Source organism: Ochotona princeps, chromosome 2 (genome assembly GCF_030435755.1).
Source record: "Ochotona princeps isolate mOchPri1 chromosome 2, mOchPri1.hap1, whole genome shotgun sequence".
In the NCBI taxonomy this organism is placed as follows: domain Eukaryota; kingdom Metazoa; phylum Chordata; class Mammalia; order Lagomorpha; family Ochotonidae; genus Ochotona; species Ochotona princeps.
This window is the reverse complement of record NC_080833.1, coordinates 80,750,719-80,766,375: the sequence shown is the minus strand read 5'-3', so window position 1 is coordinate 80,766,375 and position 15,657 is coordinate 80,750,719. Positions and strand designations below refer to the sequence as shown.

Genomic DNA, 15,657 nt, shown 5'->3' with positions numbered 1-15,657 from the left:
CTTGGAAGACTACCCAGTTAGATGGTTGAACTCAAACCCCAGCACAGGGAGAATCACAATATATGTGGTCTGACCTTGGAGTACATGTATCAGGACTGAGCCGCCTCAGCCACTGATGCTTGTGTAGTGGACAGCATGTCCAGACGCACACAGGGGACATGACAGCCAGCTCATCTGGGTCAATGGAGAATGTCAAGTGCTTTTTCAGAGGATGGAAAGCAGAACAAGTTGGACCACTCTGCTGGCCAAGCTTTGCAGCAAATGTCTGGGCCCCTGGATGCAGTAAGGTGGATTTTGTCAGCCAATAGACCTTGGAAACATTTTCTCAACCCTGGTGCAATGAAGCCAACAATGTCCCAGAACTATCAGAGCATTGTTCCCCATATTGGGGTCTCTTAGGTGTAATCAAATGACCATCCCCTCCATCCTTGGTACTGATATAGTTTGACAGCAAGGAGTTGCTCCCTCCCTTTCCCCGAATGTGGACACAGGTGGAAAAAAAAATGAAACGTTTGTACCATTCACCTTCCACCATACCTCAACCCTCCCCACACAAATTGGAGTGTCACATGGATGTACATCCCTCTAAACTATGTAAGCAATATTAAAAATAAAATTAAAATAAATAAAGACACTGTGGTAGAGAGTGAGCGTGTGTCTTAAGAGAGTGAGTGTGTGTCAGGGGAAAACTGTTTCCTCTGTGATGAGATAATCTTCCAACAAGATTTGATTTGCAGGAAGGAGATAGTTATGTGACAATCTAAGGTAAAGTAGATTTAGCAGAAATGAACAGAAAAATCCCTTTGTGCCATGCAAGGAACAGACACAAGACCAGCACAGTGCTGCTGAGTGAACAAGGAAGGGTTGGAGAAATGAGCCAGTACCACATAACATGCAACCTTGAGAGCAATGATAAGGGATATGGACTTTATCCTAGGTCACTGGAAAAGCTTTAGAAAGTTTTAAGCAGGAGGATAAATGTATCTTCTTTCTATTATAGGAAAAAAAAATGATTCTGGCAGTTCTGTAGAGAATAAACTGTAGGAGAACAAGAGAAAACTAAGAGCTTAGTTCAGGGGCTGTTGTGTTAGTCAAGGTGTGAAGTTGTGATGACTTGAATCATGGGGTAACTTGGGACATCTGGAGTAAGTAGACAGCTGTGCAATGTGTGTAGCAGTGTTAGAAGTCAAACAGCCTCCTCTCCCCTTCCTGTCAGTGCCAGCCCCAACACAGGTCGTCGTATGTATGCAGTAATTGTATGATAAACTCCACTATTTGTTTAGTGATTACTAGGTTGGGAATGAAGAAGGGGCAATGCATGTTGGTGGTGAACACAGTCATTCTGTTTTAAGCCTAATGGATAGAGGGGTACATATACACACAACATATGCATCTGTCAGTGCCAGCAGAATGCACTGAGAGCAGCATGACAGCCCACAGCATCCAGGAAAATGCTGGCCCTGTCTGGATCATTTGGCCACTCCTGTGATTGGTCACAACTGGTGAGTCTGGAAGTCCGGAGTTGGGATAGTAAAATGCTAAAGTGGCCTCATCTCTGCATGCATTACAGGACGTAAAGGAGCATCAGGGACAGTTCTCGTAAAGCAAACATGCGGACTAGCAAAAACAGTGTGTCTGTGAAGATGCTTTTTTCTCCAGGTGCCACACCCCTGGGGAATTCCTGGCCAAAGGCATAGGCAGGCCTGAACTTCTGTCCCATTCCTTTGTCCTCATATGTCTTCATATGTGTGTATATGTGTGTGTGTGTGTGTGTGTGTGTGTACTTTCTAAAGCTATGTGAAATAAGGAAAACTCTGAAGATTTTGCTGTAATCTGGCTTTAGTGTTTCCTTTAGGTGACACTTGTCATCAAATACCCTAGCACCCAACTTCCGTGATTCTGGCATAGCTAGTCGGAAGGCCTGATTTCTGTTGGGATGGCCCCAGATTCCCGTCCTCTTCATAACTGCATGCCAGATACAATACAAAATCAGTGCAGAAGAGACTTCTTTTACGAGTTGTAGATGTAGAATGGAGTACTGTACTTGCTCTAACCTAGCAAGCCACCTTCCTCTCTGTGCCCATATCTCAGAGCTCCAGGATGCTTCTCTCAGGGTCCTGTGTTCTAAGACCCACAGATGCTGGGAGAAGCTCACTGAGGCCCTTGTGTGACCAGGTTCACAGAGAGGGGTTTGAGCTGTCTGCCTAGAACCCCTGAGTAGGCCGAGGGGCATTTGGCTTTGCTTCATCTCCCCCTTTCCTTCTTTCTTCCACGTCCCTAGGAGGACTTGGCACCTCCTGGTTCAGGCTGTTTACAAATACTAGTTTCTTACTCAGCTCAACCCTTTCTCCTCTAGCCCTAGGAATTCCATTCAGTTCAGTCTATTTGTTGAGTACTCTTTGGAAACAAGACGATAACTAGGCACTGTGAAATACCTTCTCCATATCCTTTTTGTATGTCATAGGTGGGTAATAGGAAGATTAATTAATTTATATGAATGTATAATGATCTATTGAATGATATTTTCAATTAATCTTTATTGAGCACCAACTATAACTAAATACTTGCATAAGCACTGAGATTGCTGTGATTAAAGTTCCTGGCTTCTTTGGGTAAATTATGTTCTAAAGGAGAATATGGACAGTAAAAAGACAAATATGTTATATGGCAGTACAGTAAATGCTGCTTTAAAATACCCAGAAAGTTAGGTGATGGGGAAGGGAAGTGCATACGTACATGTGGGTGAGTGCTGGAGGGGAGTGGCAATGAAAGAGTAGTGAGTTATTTTTTAAAAAGCTAGTCAGAAAGCTGCCCCTCAAGAGGACTGTGCTGCCAGGATGGTGAAGGTGCATGTGGCATTAAAGAGAAATCTCTTTTTGGTAGGATTTCCAGTAACCTGAACTTACCCTGAAAAATAATGAGACGAAGAAGACATGGATGAGATTTGAAGCTGGCAACTTCTCTAGAATCAAACTATAATACAGAAAAGCAGCACCGAGTGGACTCTTCCTGTCATCTCAGTCTCACTGATAGGACGGACCTCCAGCTTGACTTTCTTCCCATCTGCCACTGAAAGTCTCATCCTTCACTTGAGGCAGAATCTCCCCTCACATGAACTGCTTCAGCTGTTCTGGGGAAATTGCCTCCCCTGAACTTGGAGGAGGTGACTGATTGCTGGACCCTACAGATAACCACATGTTTTGTTTCAATTGGAACACTCTTAGAGCAGAATGGGTCACTGTTAATAATTCTACTGAAGCAGCAGGTGTAAACTGGGACCGTTCTCTCTCAACTGGCTGGCTGGTTACCGTAGGCATGTGGTGACCTTGGCTAGCTCCATTAGCTCCAGTACACAGGGGAACCAGGATATCTCTCCCTAGCTAAGCATTTGATCTGCAGGCAAGGAAGTTGGCCATTGCCTGTCACATCCAAAAGTCAGAAAAGAGGTTCTTGAACTTCAGCTACTAATCTTGTGCTCTTACCTTAGGGCTGCCTTTCCAGTGTATTTCCTGGAGGCTCCACAACATGCCTCTGCTAGAATCAGTTCTTTTGCAGAGAATGGATTAGAACTTCCAGAACCCAGTTCCTGGGCTGCTTCCAGCTCTTGCCAGGGGTGACATGTAGTCTCTTCTTTCATGTGCAGATTCAGGAAAGTTCTCTGCAGGCCAGATAGCCTTGTAAATATTCTTCGCATGTTTGTATGTTAAGCTGTTTTTCTAAATGTTTTATAGAGTCTCTCAACTTGTTGATACTAACATTTTCTGAGTTATGTTTAGGGATTTTTCATGACGATTGAATGGTGTATTATATGAATACTGAGATAGACTTTCCAGCTTGCAAAAATAGCTAGAATGAACATTTAACTCAGAAAGCATTTCCTCCTTCTGTAAATATTAACTGTTACTACGTTTGACTTTGGTATCAGTAAACTAATTGAATTGGATTTCTGTTTCCTTCTAGTGTTCCCAGTACTACCTTCATCGAATTCCCAGGAGCCGTGAGGTTCAGCAGTCCTGGCTGTCCACGGTGCTCAGCACCTTGCATTCCATGTGGGTGTCCTTTCCTCTGGTCCTCAGAGTGAAGCCTGATCTGGTATGTAAGACCATCACTAGGAAGAGGGAAGGCTAACTCTCCTGGGAATCTTCCATTACTCTCAGGATATACTGGTGGTTTGTTTGTTTGTTTGTTTGTTTGTTTGTTTTTTAAGCAGCTACCATGTTTCAGTGTTGCAGTGAGGTACTAGACTTGATAGTAATGGAAAACTAAAACTTAGTCATGAAGTCACACCTTGCTACAAGAGGTGAGAAATTAGCTTCCCATTTGTGCATTGAACTCTAAGTTTGTCCCTTTTACCTCCCCTCCTTGTGCCTGGGGATTGCCATTAACCTATCTCTGTCTGTTAGCAGTTGATGTATCTATATATCTGTGGTTCCCAGTGGACAGCATGTGCTTTTCAATCCAGAGAGGACCAACCATTGACTCCTTATCTTTTTTTTTCTTTGAGATTTATTTATTTATATTAGAAGGGCAGATTTACAGAGAGAAGGAGAGATAAAGAGAAAAATCTTCCATCTCCTGGTTCACTCCCCAACTGGCCACAAAGGCAAAAGCTGAGTTGATCTGAAGCGAGGAGCCAAGGATTTCTTCTGAATCTCCCCAAAGAGTGCAGGGTCCCCAAGGCTTTGGACAATCTTCCACTACTTTCCCAGGTCACGAGCAGAGAGCTGGATGTGATGTGGAGCAGCTGGGACACAATCCAGTGTCCATATGGTATCCCAGCAGTTACAAGGGGAGAATTAGCAATTGAGCCATTGCTGCAGGCCTGTTGACTGCTTTTCAGTAGTCCTTTTTTGTTGTTGTTTTTGTCAAAACTCTGTTACCAAATATGGTTTGCAGTGGACAGAATGTCATACAGAGTCAGGTTTTATGGGAAAAGAACACAAAAATAGAAAGGTTAAAACTTCATTATTTCACTCTGTTCAACACTATCTTCCTTATCTATGAAAGTCTTAAGTTCTCTGTGGTCTTTAGGATGAAATTCTATTATTGAATTCCAGATGCACTTTAATGGACAATGCAGGTCGGTAGATATGTTATCACAGTGGTGTATGCAGTTCATGAATAATAGTATTCCCGTTCCTGTTGAAGACAGAATCCTTTAACTGGCATAGCCTGAAAGGAAACTCTGTATTTGCTTTGCAGATAGACAAGTTCTGGCACTGTTTATGTTATTCTCATGAATGGTCTAACAGAAATGCATTTAGCTGCCATGATTTTGAAAGATATCTATCAATGTACTTACTCCCTTTCTTCAGCAAGCTTGCTGTGCAAATCACATTTTGAAATGAGAATTTTAAAAGCTGAATTTTCTCATGAATCAGGGAGATTGTTTGTCTTTAAAGATATAATTTGGTGCAGTGAAATGCAGAGACTTTAAGCGTGTAGTTTGACCACACCCCTTTCAAGACACAGAACATCATTTTGTATCACCTCATAGCATTTTCACCTGTGCCTTCCTGGGACCTGCTCTGAAGTGACCACTGTTCTCAATCTTCAAGAGCACCATAAATTTGTTTGTAAAACATAGAAGGGGAAAAAAGATTGATGTTATACTAAGGAGTATGACAAGAAATGGGTAAATGTAAAATACATGTTTCAACTTTTAACTGAGTTAATTTAAAAAAATTATTTAAAACATGAGCATCATCCAGTCAGCTCCTTTGGTTTATTTGGCTCCTCTAAATGAACTGCCATTTAGTGGAATCCTCTTGTACAAGGAGGAAATGAAGGCCTTTTTTTCCTTTTTTTCTTTTTTAATGTATTGAAAGGAAAAATCCTATATTCATCTGTAGTAGACTGAATTTTTGTACTCCCTCAAAATCTTTTTTCTTCAATTATTTTTATTATTTGCCATAACACATTTTTGTAAGTACAGGAATTCACCTCTTCCCCTTCTCTTTTTCCCCTCTTACCATCTCCCACCCACAAACACCATTTTCCCCCAGGTTATTACAATAATGTGCAGAACTAACAGTTACAAGTCTAACATTCTGCTGTTTAAGTACATCATGGCATTGTATATATAGACGAAGATAGAAAATTTAGTATCACATTGTCAATATGTATTGAACTGTTTCACTGGAAGTTCTCCTTTTATTCGGGGGTAGAGATGCCTACTGTGACATATCTTCACTTTCCAGTATGATAGTCTCCATATACAGTTCATCTATGAAAATAAATGTGTATATTTGTGGCCTATGTATCTATTTGTTTTGTATTTGGTATTAAGGTTGCTTTACTTATATCAGAGATATATGATATTTATACTTAAAGGATTAGGTTTTTTGCAGTTAGTACAATGATCTCTAGTTGGAAACATTCTTTTAAAAATGGTGCCGTTTCATTTTCTTTAACGGTTGTGTATTCCACGGAGTAGATGTATACAGTTTCTTTATCCATTCATCTGCTGACAGATATCTGGGTTGTTTCCATGTATTCTTTTTTTTTCTAGTAAATGTTATTTTTTTAAATCTATTTTATTGTATTGTCGTTGACAATCTTTACATAGTTAATTATGGTTAAAGAACAAAAAAAAAAGGTTCAGGGGGTATAGGGAAGTGGGTAATACTATTATGTCCATATTGTTTCCATCATGTATCTTAGGTAGAGGGGGATATTGAGGGAGAAGCTCCAACCGTTTTCCCACCCACCCCAAGTCCCGGATGTGGGGCATGCTCTGAGATATTTGCTCAAGTTGTTTTAATAGTTCTCCAGTTATGAATCGCTGCCAGTTTCGCTCGATGAGGTCGTCCACTGATTGATATGGTCCATCATAAAGTCTCCGTTTGCCCAGTATTTCGCTGCCAACATATAGCTGAGATGAATGATTGACCTGTTCTGTCTTCTGTCTTTTCTTGGTTAGAGTTCTGAGTCCAGCAGTTCGATTGGGGAGATCTCCAAAGAAACTTTGAGGTATTCCCAGACTAGTTTCTTGTACGTTCTAGCAAGCACAGGGCCCGGCACAGTCCATCACCCCATCAGCTGGTGGTTTCAATTGCTGGGTTGGTTCTGTTTTCGGTCCCAAGTTGCACTGGAACCAATGGGTGTTGCAGTCCAGTCTGGTTCGGCTCTTACATCTCCATGTATTCTTTATTGTGGATTGTGTTGCTATAAATATAGCATTGCAGGTCATATGCAGATTTTACTTCATTTGGATGTATTCTCAGGAGTGGGATAGCTGAGTCATATGGCAGGTCAGTTTTCAATTGTCTAAGCACTCTTCATACTGCCTTCCATCGTGGCTATACTAACCTACACTCCTGTCAGTACTGGAGTAAGGTACCTTTTTCCCTGTTGTTAGTAGATTTCTGAATGTAGGCCATTCTTACTGGAGTTAGGTGGAACCTCTATGTGGGTTTCATTTGTGTTTCTCCAATAGCTAAGGAGCCTCAGCATTTTTTTCATATGTCTATTAGTCATTTGAAATTGTCATTTTGAAAAATGTCTGCGTATTTCCTTTGCACATTTCTTTTTTTTTTAAGATTTATTCAGTTTATTACAAAGTCAGATATATAGAGAGGAGGAAAGTTAGAGAGGAAGATCTTCCGTCCGATGATTCACTCCCCAAGTGAGCTGCAACGGCCAGTACGCGCCAATCTGAAGCCGGGAACCAGGAACCTCTTCCGGGTCTCCCACGCGGGTGCAGAGTCCCAATACATTGGGCTGTCCTCGACTGCTTTCCCAGGCCACAAGCAGGGAGCTGGATGGGAAGTGGAGCTGCCGGGATTAGAACCGGGATCCTGGGGCCCAAGGCGATGACTTTTTAGCCGCTAGGCCATGCCGCCGGGCCTCCTTTGCACATTTCTTAATAAGGTTATTAGTTTTGTTATTATTGAGTTCCTGAAACTCTTTGTAAATATTAGTCCCCTATCTGTTGTGCAGTGTGCAAAGATTTTTTCTCCCATTCTGTTGGTTGCCTTTTTGCTTTGTTGATCGTTTCCTTTGCTGTACAGAAGCTTTTTAGTTTGATGTAGTCGCATTTGTTTATTTTGCCTTTGACCGCCTGGGTTTTGGTGACTTTTCTAAGAAGTATTTATCAATGCCTGTATCTTAAAGTGCTTCCTATGTTTCCCTCTAATGACTTGATGGTTTCGAGTGCATATATATGTCCCTGATCCATTTAAAGCTGATTTTTGTATAAGGTGGCAGGTAAGGGTCTTGCTTCTTATCTCTTCAAGCTGATACCCGGTTGTCCCAACACCATTTGTTGAAGAGACAAATAAATAAATCTTTAAAAAGAAGGACAGTGGAGTGAAAGTCTGCTCAGTGGTCACCATGCCTCCAGGAGGGGAGGAGTTGACCACAAAAGGGCTAGAAAGAATTTGTAGGTGAAGGGTTTTCAGAAGGAAAGTCTTGATTTTTATGGTCCTTACCTAATTTATGTCATTTTCAAGACTCAATCAAATCATTTAGACTAAAAAAGGTATATTTTATAATGTGTAAATTATCTCAATAAACATGAATTATAAAACACTTAAAGTTTAAAATATATGTCATAGCTCAAAACATCCAAACATTTAGCCTCCAGTAGCCTTATATATAACATTGAATTGACTTTAAGTGAAAGTGATTTAGTTGGTAGTCCAATGGCTAAAATCCTCACCTTGCAAGTTCCAGGATCCCATATGGGTGCTGAGTCATGTTCCTGCTGCCCCACTTCCTATCCAGCTCCCTGCTTGTGGCCTGGGAAAGCAGTCGAGGACGGCCCAAAGCCTTGGGATCCTGTACCCATGTGGTAGACCTGGAGGAAGTTCCTGACTCCTGGCTTCAGATCAGCTCAGCTCTAGTCACTGAGGCCACTTGGAGAATGAACCAGTGGATGGAAGCTCTCTCTCTCTGTCTCTGCTTTCTCTGTAAATCTGCCTTTCCAATAAAAATAAATAAAATATTTAAAAGGAAGTGAAGGAAAAGAAGAGAAAGAGAGGGGGAGGGAGGGATGGGGAGAGAAAAAGAGAGAAGGAAGGAAAGAAAAGAAAGGAAAGGAGTGGAAAGGAAAGGAAAGAAAAGAAAAGAAAAGAAAAGAAAAGAAAAGAAAAGAAAAGAAAAGAAGAAAGAAGAAAGAGAGACTTGGTGAGTTACTGCCCAGCTCATTTTTGATGCCCAGCCATTCCACTGTGTATGAGTGCTATGGAAATGTCATCAAGTGCTTGGATTGAGTAACTACTATTTGTCCACAATTTCCAACATCAAATTCAGCATACTTATGTTAAAAACCTGTGTCAGAGAGCAACAGTGGCAACCAAAAAATGATAGATTTCATCAAATGAGCTATCTGGTCATTTTGTTGGCTCATTATTTAGTTTTTGTTTTGCTATAACCTTGGAAGAATTAAAGACATATAATCAAATTTGAAATGTTCTTTCATATGTTTCATTTAAATGTGAGTCAACCATCCTCAAAATGGTAGTTATTACAAGTATATATCAAATGCTTGCTATGTGCCACTGCCACTTGGATATCTTACAGGCAGCTGAAATTAGACTACCCACAGTAGTAGATATTTCTTCCCTGCCTGGGCAGATTTATGGACATCAAACACATAGGAGGCATCCATAACTCCTGTCTTCCCTGCCCTGCTTCCTGTGTTCAGTAGTAGGCCGTGTCACTCATTTCTTCTAAAGGTGGCCCCCTGTGTCCATCTTCCCTGCCACTGTGTCATCCAGCCCCCAACTCCCAGTGCACAGTATCCTAATTTGTCTACCGGGAAGAAGACATTCATATCCCCTTCATTATCGTGCATTGACAACCAAAGTGATTTATCAGTTTCTCTTGTTCCACGTGCAAAATCCTTCGGTAGTTTCCTGTGCTCCCTGAGTGCAGATTCCTCAGCATAGCCTGCCTGCCCCAGGCCTATCCTGCTTCGCTGTCGCCTCCCAACTCACTTTCTGTCAGCCACCCTTGCCTTTTGTTTTCACCAGCCAAGCTGATTCATACCCCGAACCTTTTCACTTGTGTTCCTTGGATTGGAGCTCTTCAACTATGGACTTAAACATAACCTGATTTCTTCGAGCTGCCTGGACTCAAACGTTCCCTCCTCACAGTGGCTACCCTAACTGCTAGTTCTTGCAGCTCAGATCTGCATTCCTATGTCACAATATCATGCTTCATTTTCTTCATAACACTAACCCTAGCTTAAAAAAATTAACTTATTAATAAATTTGTTTGTTATTGTTCTGTAAGAAACAATGACTGCCTACAAGTGCCTTCTAGAACAATCTCTGGCACCTGCTGGCCTCTCCGTGTCCCCACTGCTAAGTGTTCCAGTCACCACCCTGTGCCATTACTCAGAGTATAAACGTGAGTGTCCTTGGAGAATTTGCACTACTGGGAGGAGACTGATGGGAGCATAGTTATCATTGTGTACAGTGTGTCAAGGACCTTAACAGCATAAGTTGCTACAGGAATGTTTAAAGAGAAAATCAGTGGTTATGCAAGATTTATACTGCACGCTAGAGTTACTAAGCACAATAGAGAGCATTCTTGCTTAGGGCAGGTAATTAGAGTGTGACATCTTTCCTGGGGAGTTGAGTCAGGCTTCAGGGTAGAGATACTAGTGTTTGGATGTAAGTAAGGGTGGATTAGTCAACCAAAAAAGGTCATTTCAGAAAGAGTGAAAGGTTAATGCTGTGATTTGAATGTGGTTTATCCCTGCCAGAACGCCAGGCTTTATTCCCCAAGGTAGAGATACGGAGTGGTGGAGTCTCTAACAGTGATAACTGGGTCTGGGGAGTCACCCTCTCGGGTGTGGGTGTTTAGGAAGCAGTGCCGCTCTGTGTGCTTGTGCCCTTCTGCACGTGCCTGCTTAACCTTTTGTCACTGTCTTGTTGTGACACAGCTAGGGGCCTTGCTAGACAACAGTGTTTAAGAACAGTATGATCGGGCCCGGCGGCGTGGCCTAGCGGCTGAGGTCCTCGCCTTGAAGGCCCCGGGATCCCATATGGGCGCTGGTTCTGGTCCCGGCAGCTCCACTTCCCATCCAGCTCCCTGCTTGTGGCCTGGGAAAGCAGTCGAGGACGGCCCAAAGCTTTGGGACCCTGCACCCGCGTGGGAGACCCGGAAGAGGTTCCTGGTTCCCAGCATCGGATTGGCGCGTACCGGCCCGTTGCGGCTCACTTGGGGAGTGAAACATCGGATGGAAGATCTTCCTCTCTGTCTCTCCTCCTCTCTGTATATCCGGCTTTCCAATAACAATAAAATCTTTAAAAAAAAAAACAGTATGATCCTTGATCACAATGGAATCAAACTGGGAATCAGTAACAGAAAGATAATAGGAAAAAAAACCTCTCAACACTTGAAAATCAAGTGAAACACTAAGTCAAAATTGAAGTCTCTTTGTTTGGACTCTCTAGACCCCAGAACTGTCAGATAAACCCCATTTCCTTTGTAAAATGCCCAACCTCAGCTGTCTTGTTATTGCAACACAAAACAGATTAAGAAAATAAATAAATGAATCAGTTAAGTTAGAGAGCCACATAATGCGCAGAAAATTGAAATCAATAGACCTCATCTTGGCCTTTTTATATGTAGTATTTTATTGTTATTAGAAAGTTATGGGGCCTGTGATCTCAGTACAGTAGTAGTAGCATATTTTGCAAGGCTAAATAATACTATAGATAGTCTTTAATATAGCATTTGAGCCTTTTTTTTTTTGCATAAGCACAGGCTTCCAATAAGAAATAAAAGGAAATGACCACTTAGGTACAGACATTTAGACTAGAGGCTCATGTGCTGGTTAACATGCTTTTGTCTCACATCAGTGTACTTTGCTTTAATCACTGGCGTGGCTTCTGGCTGCAGGTTCCTGCTGCCCAGATAGGATACCTGTGCTGGGTTAGGCCTGGTTCAGCCTAACCCCAAAAGGCCTCAGGGGAGTGAACCAGTGGCTAGGAGTGAACCACTGCTCTTCCCTCCTTCCCTTTGTCTCCATCTTTTTCTGTCTCTACAAAAAAAAATTTTTTTTTAGTTTTTCATTGTGAAATTATATTTGTGTAATGAAAGTGCCAAAAAATTTTAAAGACAAATAGAGTTACAGAGTTGAAGAAAAAAACCCTTTTGATTTTAAAAACAAATGACTTGTTTTTTTCTAAACAACAATCTTAATAAAGATAACATGAAGCACTGGAAATTATTTTTCTTTAATTTTACTTCTTTTTATTATTATTTTACTATACAGTTCCATATGCCCCGGGACTTGCCTTATCCCCTCCCCATTGCCTGCCCCCTCACTGAGTTCCCCTGTATCATTACTATAGTAGAGTTCTTCATACACAGGCATATGTCCATCATTGTGGGCATGGACAATGGCAGAAATTTTAGCATCCTGTTGTCAAGATACAGTGAACAGGGCTCGGCAGCATGGCCTAGTGGCTAAGGTCCTCACCTTGATCCCATATGGCCGCTGGTTCTAATCCCGGCAGCTCCACTTCCTCTCTGTCTCTCCTCCTCTCAATATATCTGACTTTGTAATAAAAATGGAATAAATCTTATTTTTTAAAAAAAGATACAGTGAACAGTTTCATTGGGAGTCCATCTTTGTCTGGAAGTAGAGATGCATACTGCATTGTATCCTCACATCTGGACATGATAGTCTCCATTACTATACATCCCCTTAAACGAAAAGCCACAAAACAAAATCAACAACAGTTAGAAAAATAGCCTGCTGGGCCCGGTGGCGTGGCCTAGCGGCTAAAGCCCTCGCCTCGAACACTCCAGGAACCCATATGGGTGCCGGTTCTAATCCCGGCAGCTCCACTTCCTATCCAGCTCCCTACTTGTGGCCTGGGAAAGCAGTCAAGGACAGCCCAGCGCCTTGGGACTCTGCACCCGTGTGGGAGACCCAGAAGAAGTTCCTGTCTCCTGGTTCCAGATCGGCGCAGCACTGGCCATTGTGGTCACTTGGGGAGTGAACCATTGGACGGAAGATCTTTCTCTCTGTCTTTCCTCCTCACTGTGTATCTGACTTTCCAATAAAAATAAAATAAATCTTAAAAAAAAAAGAAAAATAGAAATTTACAATGCCATGAAGTTAAATACCATGCTACTAGATATGATAGTCTCCATTACACAGCTACTATACATCCCCTTAAATGAAAAGCCACAAAACATAATCAACAGGGAAAAAAACATAAACAACACCATGAAGTTAAATAACATGCTACTGAATGACTAATGTTTTGCTGAAGAAATGGAAAAGAAAATCAAGAACCTTCTTGAAGAAAATGATGTTACTGTATGATCTGTGAGTCATTGAAAAATTTAATCAGAAGAAAGTGTTTTGAACAGATGAAAGTAACAAAAAAAAAAAATCCAAATCCATGAGATACAGTTTCCACTGATTTTTGTTGGCGAAATGTGTCTCCTGTAGGCAACAAATAGAAGAGTTTTGTTTTTCAATCCCGTCTATTAATCTTTGAGGTTTGATTGATGAGTTTAAGCCATTTAATTTCAGGGTTAATACAAATAGGTGGTAATTTGGTTCTGTCATTTTAGCGATGGGTTGTTCACTGATTTAGTCTTCTGTTGTCATTTTACTGGGATGTTCTTCACATTTGCTTTGGCTTTGGTGGGTGCTAGTCCTTTTCTCTGTCAAGAGAACATCTGTAAGTATCCTTTGTAGGGCAGATTTGGAAGAGGCATATTCTTTTACCTTTTCTTTATTGTGGAAGAATTTTATATCATTTTCTAAAACAAAGGAAAGCTTTGTGGGGTACGTTATCCTGGGCCGACAATTTTTTGTTTTTAGAATCTGGAATATGTTGTTCCGTTCACTTATGGTCTGTAGAGTTTCCTGTGAGAGGTCTCCTGTGAGTTGTAGGGGCCCAAGGACCTAGGCCATCCTCCATTACTTTTCCAGGCCATAAGCAGGAAGCTGGATTGGAAGTGGAACAGCCAAAACATGAACCAATGCCAATACAGAATGCTGGCACTGCAAGACAGCAGTTTGAGCCACACACTGTGCTGACTCATTTATAACTAAATATCAAGTGATAGGACATCTACCCACTTTTATATTCTCTATATGTCAGCTTCTTTAACTAAGAGAAGATGTGATATAATTGCCTTTCTGTGTCTGGTTTATTTCACTCTATATAATCATCTCTTATTGCATTCATTTTGTTGGGAATGTCGGGGGTTTCATTGTTTTTTTATGACTGAGTAATATTCTATCGTGTGTATTTACCACACATTCTTCACCCATTCACTAGTTGATTGTCATTTAAGTTGATTCCTTGTTGTAGCTATTGTGAATTAAGTTGCTATAAACATGAGATTGCAGGCAATAAATTTATAAGCTCATTTCACTTTCTTTGGATATATTCCCAGGAATGGAATAACTGGATTATAGAATGGATCTATTTTTCACTTTCTGAGGAATTTCCATACTATTTTTCATAGCAGTTGTAACCAATTTGTATCCTTCCAAGTCTATTATAGTACCTTTTTCTCTACAAACTCACCAGCATTTCTTATTTTTTGATTTTGGATAATGTCTTTCTAGCTGGAGTAAAATGACACCTCATTGTGTTTGTTATTTGCATTTCTTCGATGGCTAATAATCTTGAACATTCTCCGTATGTCTGTTGGCCATTCACATTGCATCACTTGAAAAATGTGTATTTCCTTTCCCATTTCTTAACCAATTGTCTTTTTACTGTTTTTGAGTTTCTCCAGCTGTTTATATATTATGGATATTAATCCATTGTTGAATGAATAGTTTACAAATATTCTGTCCCATTTTGTAGGTTGACTCTTCACTTTTTTTTTTTAAGATTTATTTCTTCTTGTTGAAAAGTAAGGTTTACAAAGAGAAGGAGAGACAGAGAGAAAGATCTTCCATCCACTGGTTCATTCACCAAGTGGCCGCAACAGCCAAAGCTGAGCCAGTCCAAATCAAGGAGTTTCTTCTGGGTATCCCAAGTAGAATAAGGATCCCAAGGCTTTGGGCCATCCTCTGGTGCTTTCCCAGGTCACAAGCAGGGAGCTGGATGGAGTGTGGAGCAGCAGGAACATGAATCAGTGCCTACATGGGATCCTGGGCATGCAAGGCAAAGACTTTAACCACTAGGCTACTGCACTGGACCCTGACTCTTCACTTTGTTAATTGTTTCCTTTACTGTGAAGAAGTGTCTTAACTTGGTGTTATTTCACTAGAAAATTTTAATTTTATTGGCTGTGATTTTGGGGGTCTTATCCAAGAAGTCTATCTAGACCAATGTCATACAGTGTTCCTTCTGTGTTTTCTTCTACTTGATGGTTTCAAGATGGAAATTTAGCTTCTGCATCCATTTTGGTGTTGATTTTTGTTTAGGATATGAAATACGTGTCTCGTTTTACACTAATTCCTGTGAAAATCCAATTTTCCAGCACCATTTTTTGAAGAGACTATCTTTTCTCCAGGAAATTATTTTAACAGATTTTTTCAAAGATTAGTAGAATATAAATGCATGGATATATTTTTGGGGTTTCTAGTCTATTCCACTGGTCTACATGTTTATTTTTGTGCTGGTACTAGGCTGTTTTGACTGGAAAAGCCCTGTGGTATGTCTTGGACTCTGGTATTGTGATGCTTCCAGCATTGCTTTTATTGGTCAAGATTGC

General features: G+C 41.0%; 1 protein-coding gene across 2 annotated transcripts in view; it reads left to right on the top strand.

The window, feature by feature from the left end:
* Positions 1 to 15,657, top strand: part of ALG14 (ALG14 UDP-N-acetylglucosaminyltransferase subunit) — an 89,894-nt gene that overhangs the window by 32,338 nt on the left and 41,899 nt on the right. For both annotated transcript variants that reach the window (XM_058659391.1, XM_058659397.1), the window contains exon 3: positions 3,961 to 4,092. In XM_058659391.1, the coding sequence (XP_058515374.1) occupies positions 3,961 to 4,092 (132 nt within the window). The remainder of the gene's footprint in view (positions 1 to 3,960; positions 4,093 to 15,657) is intronic.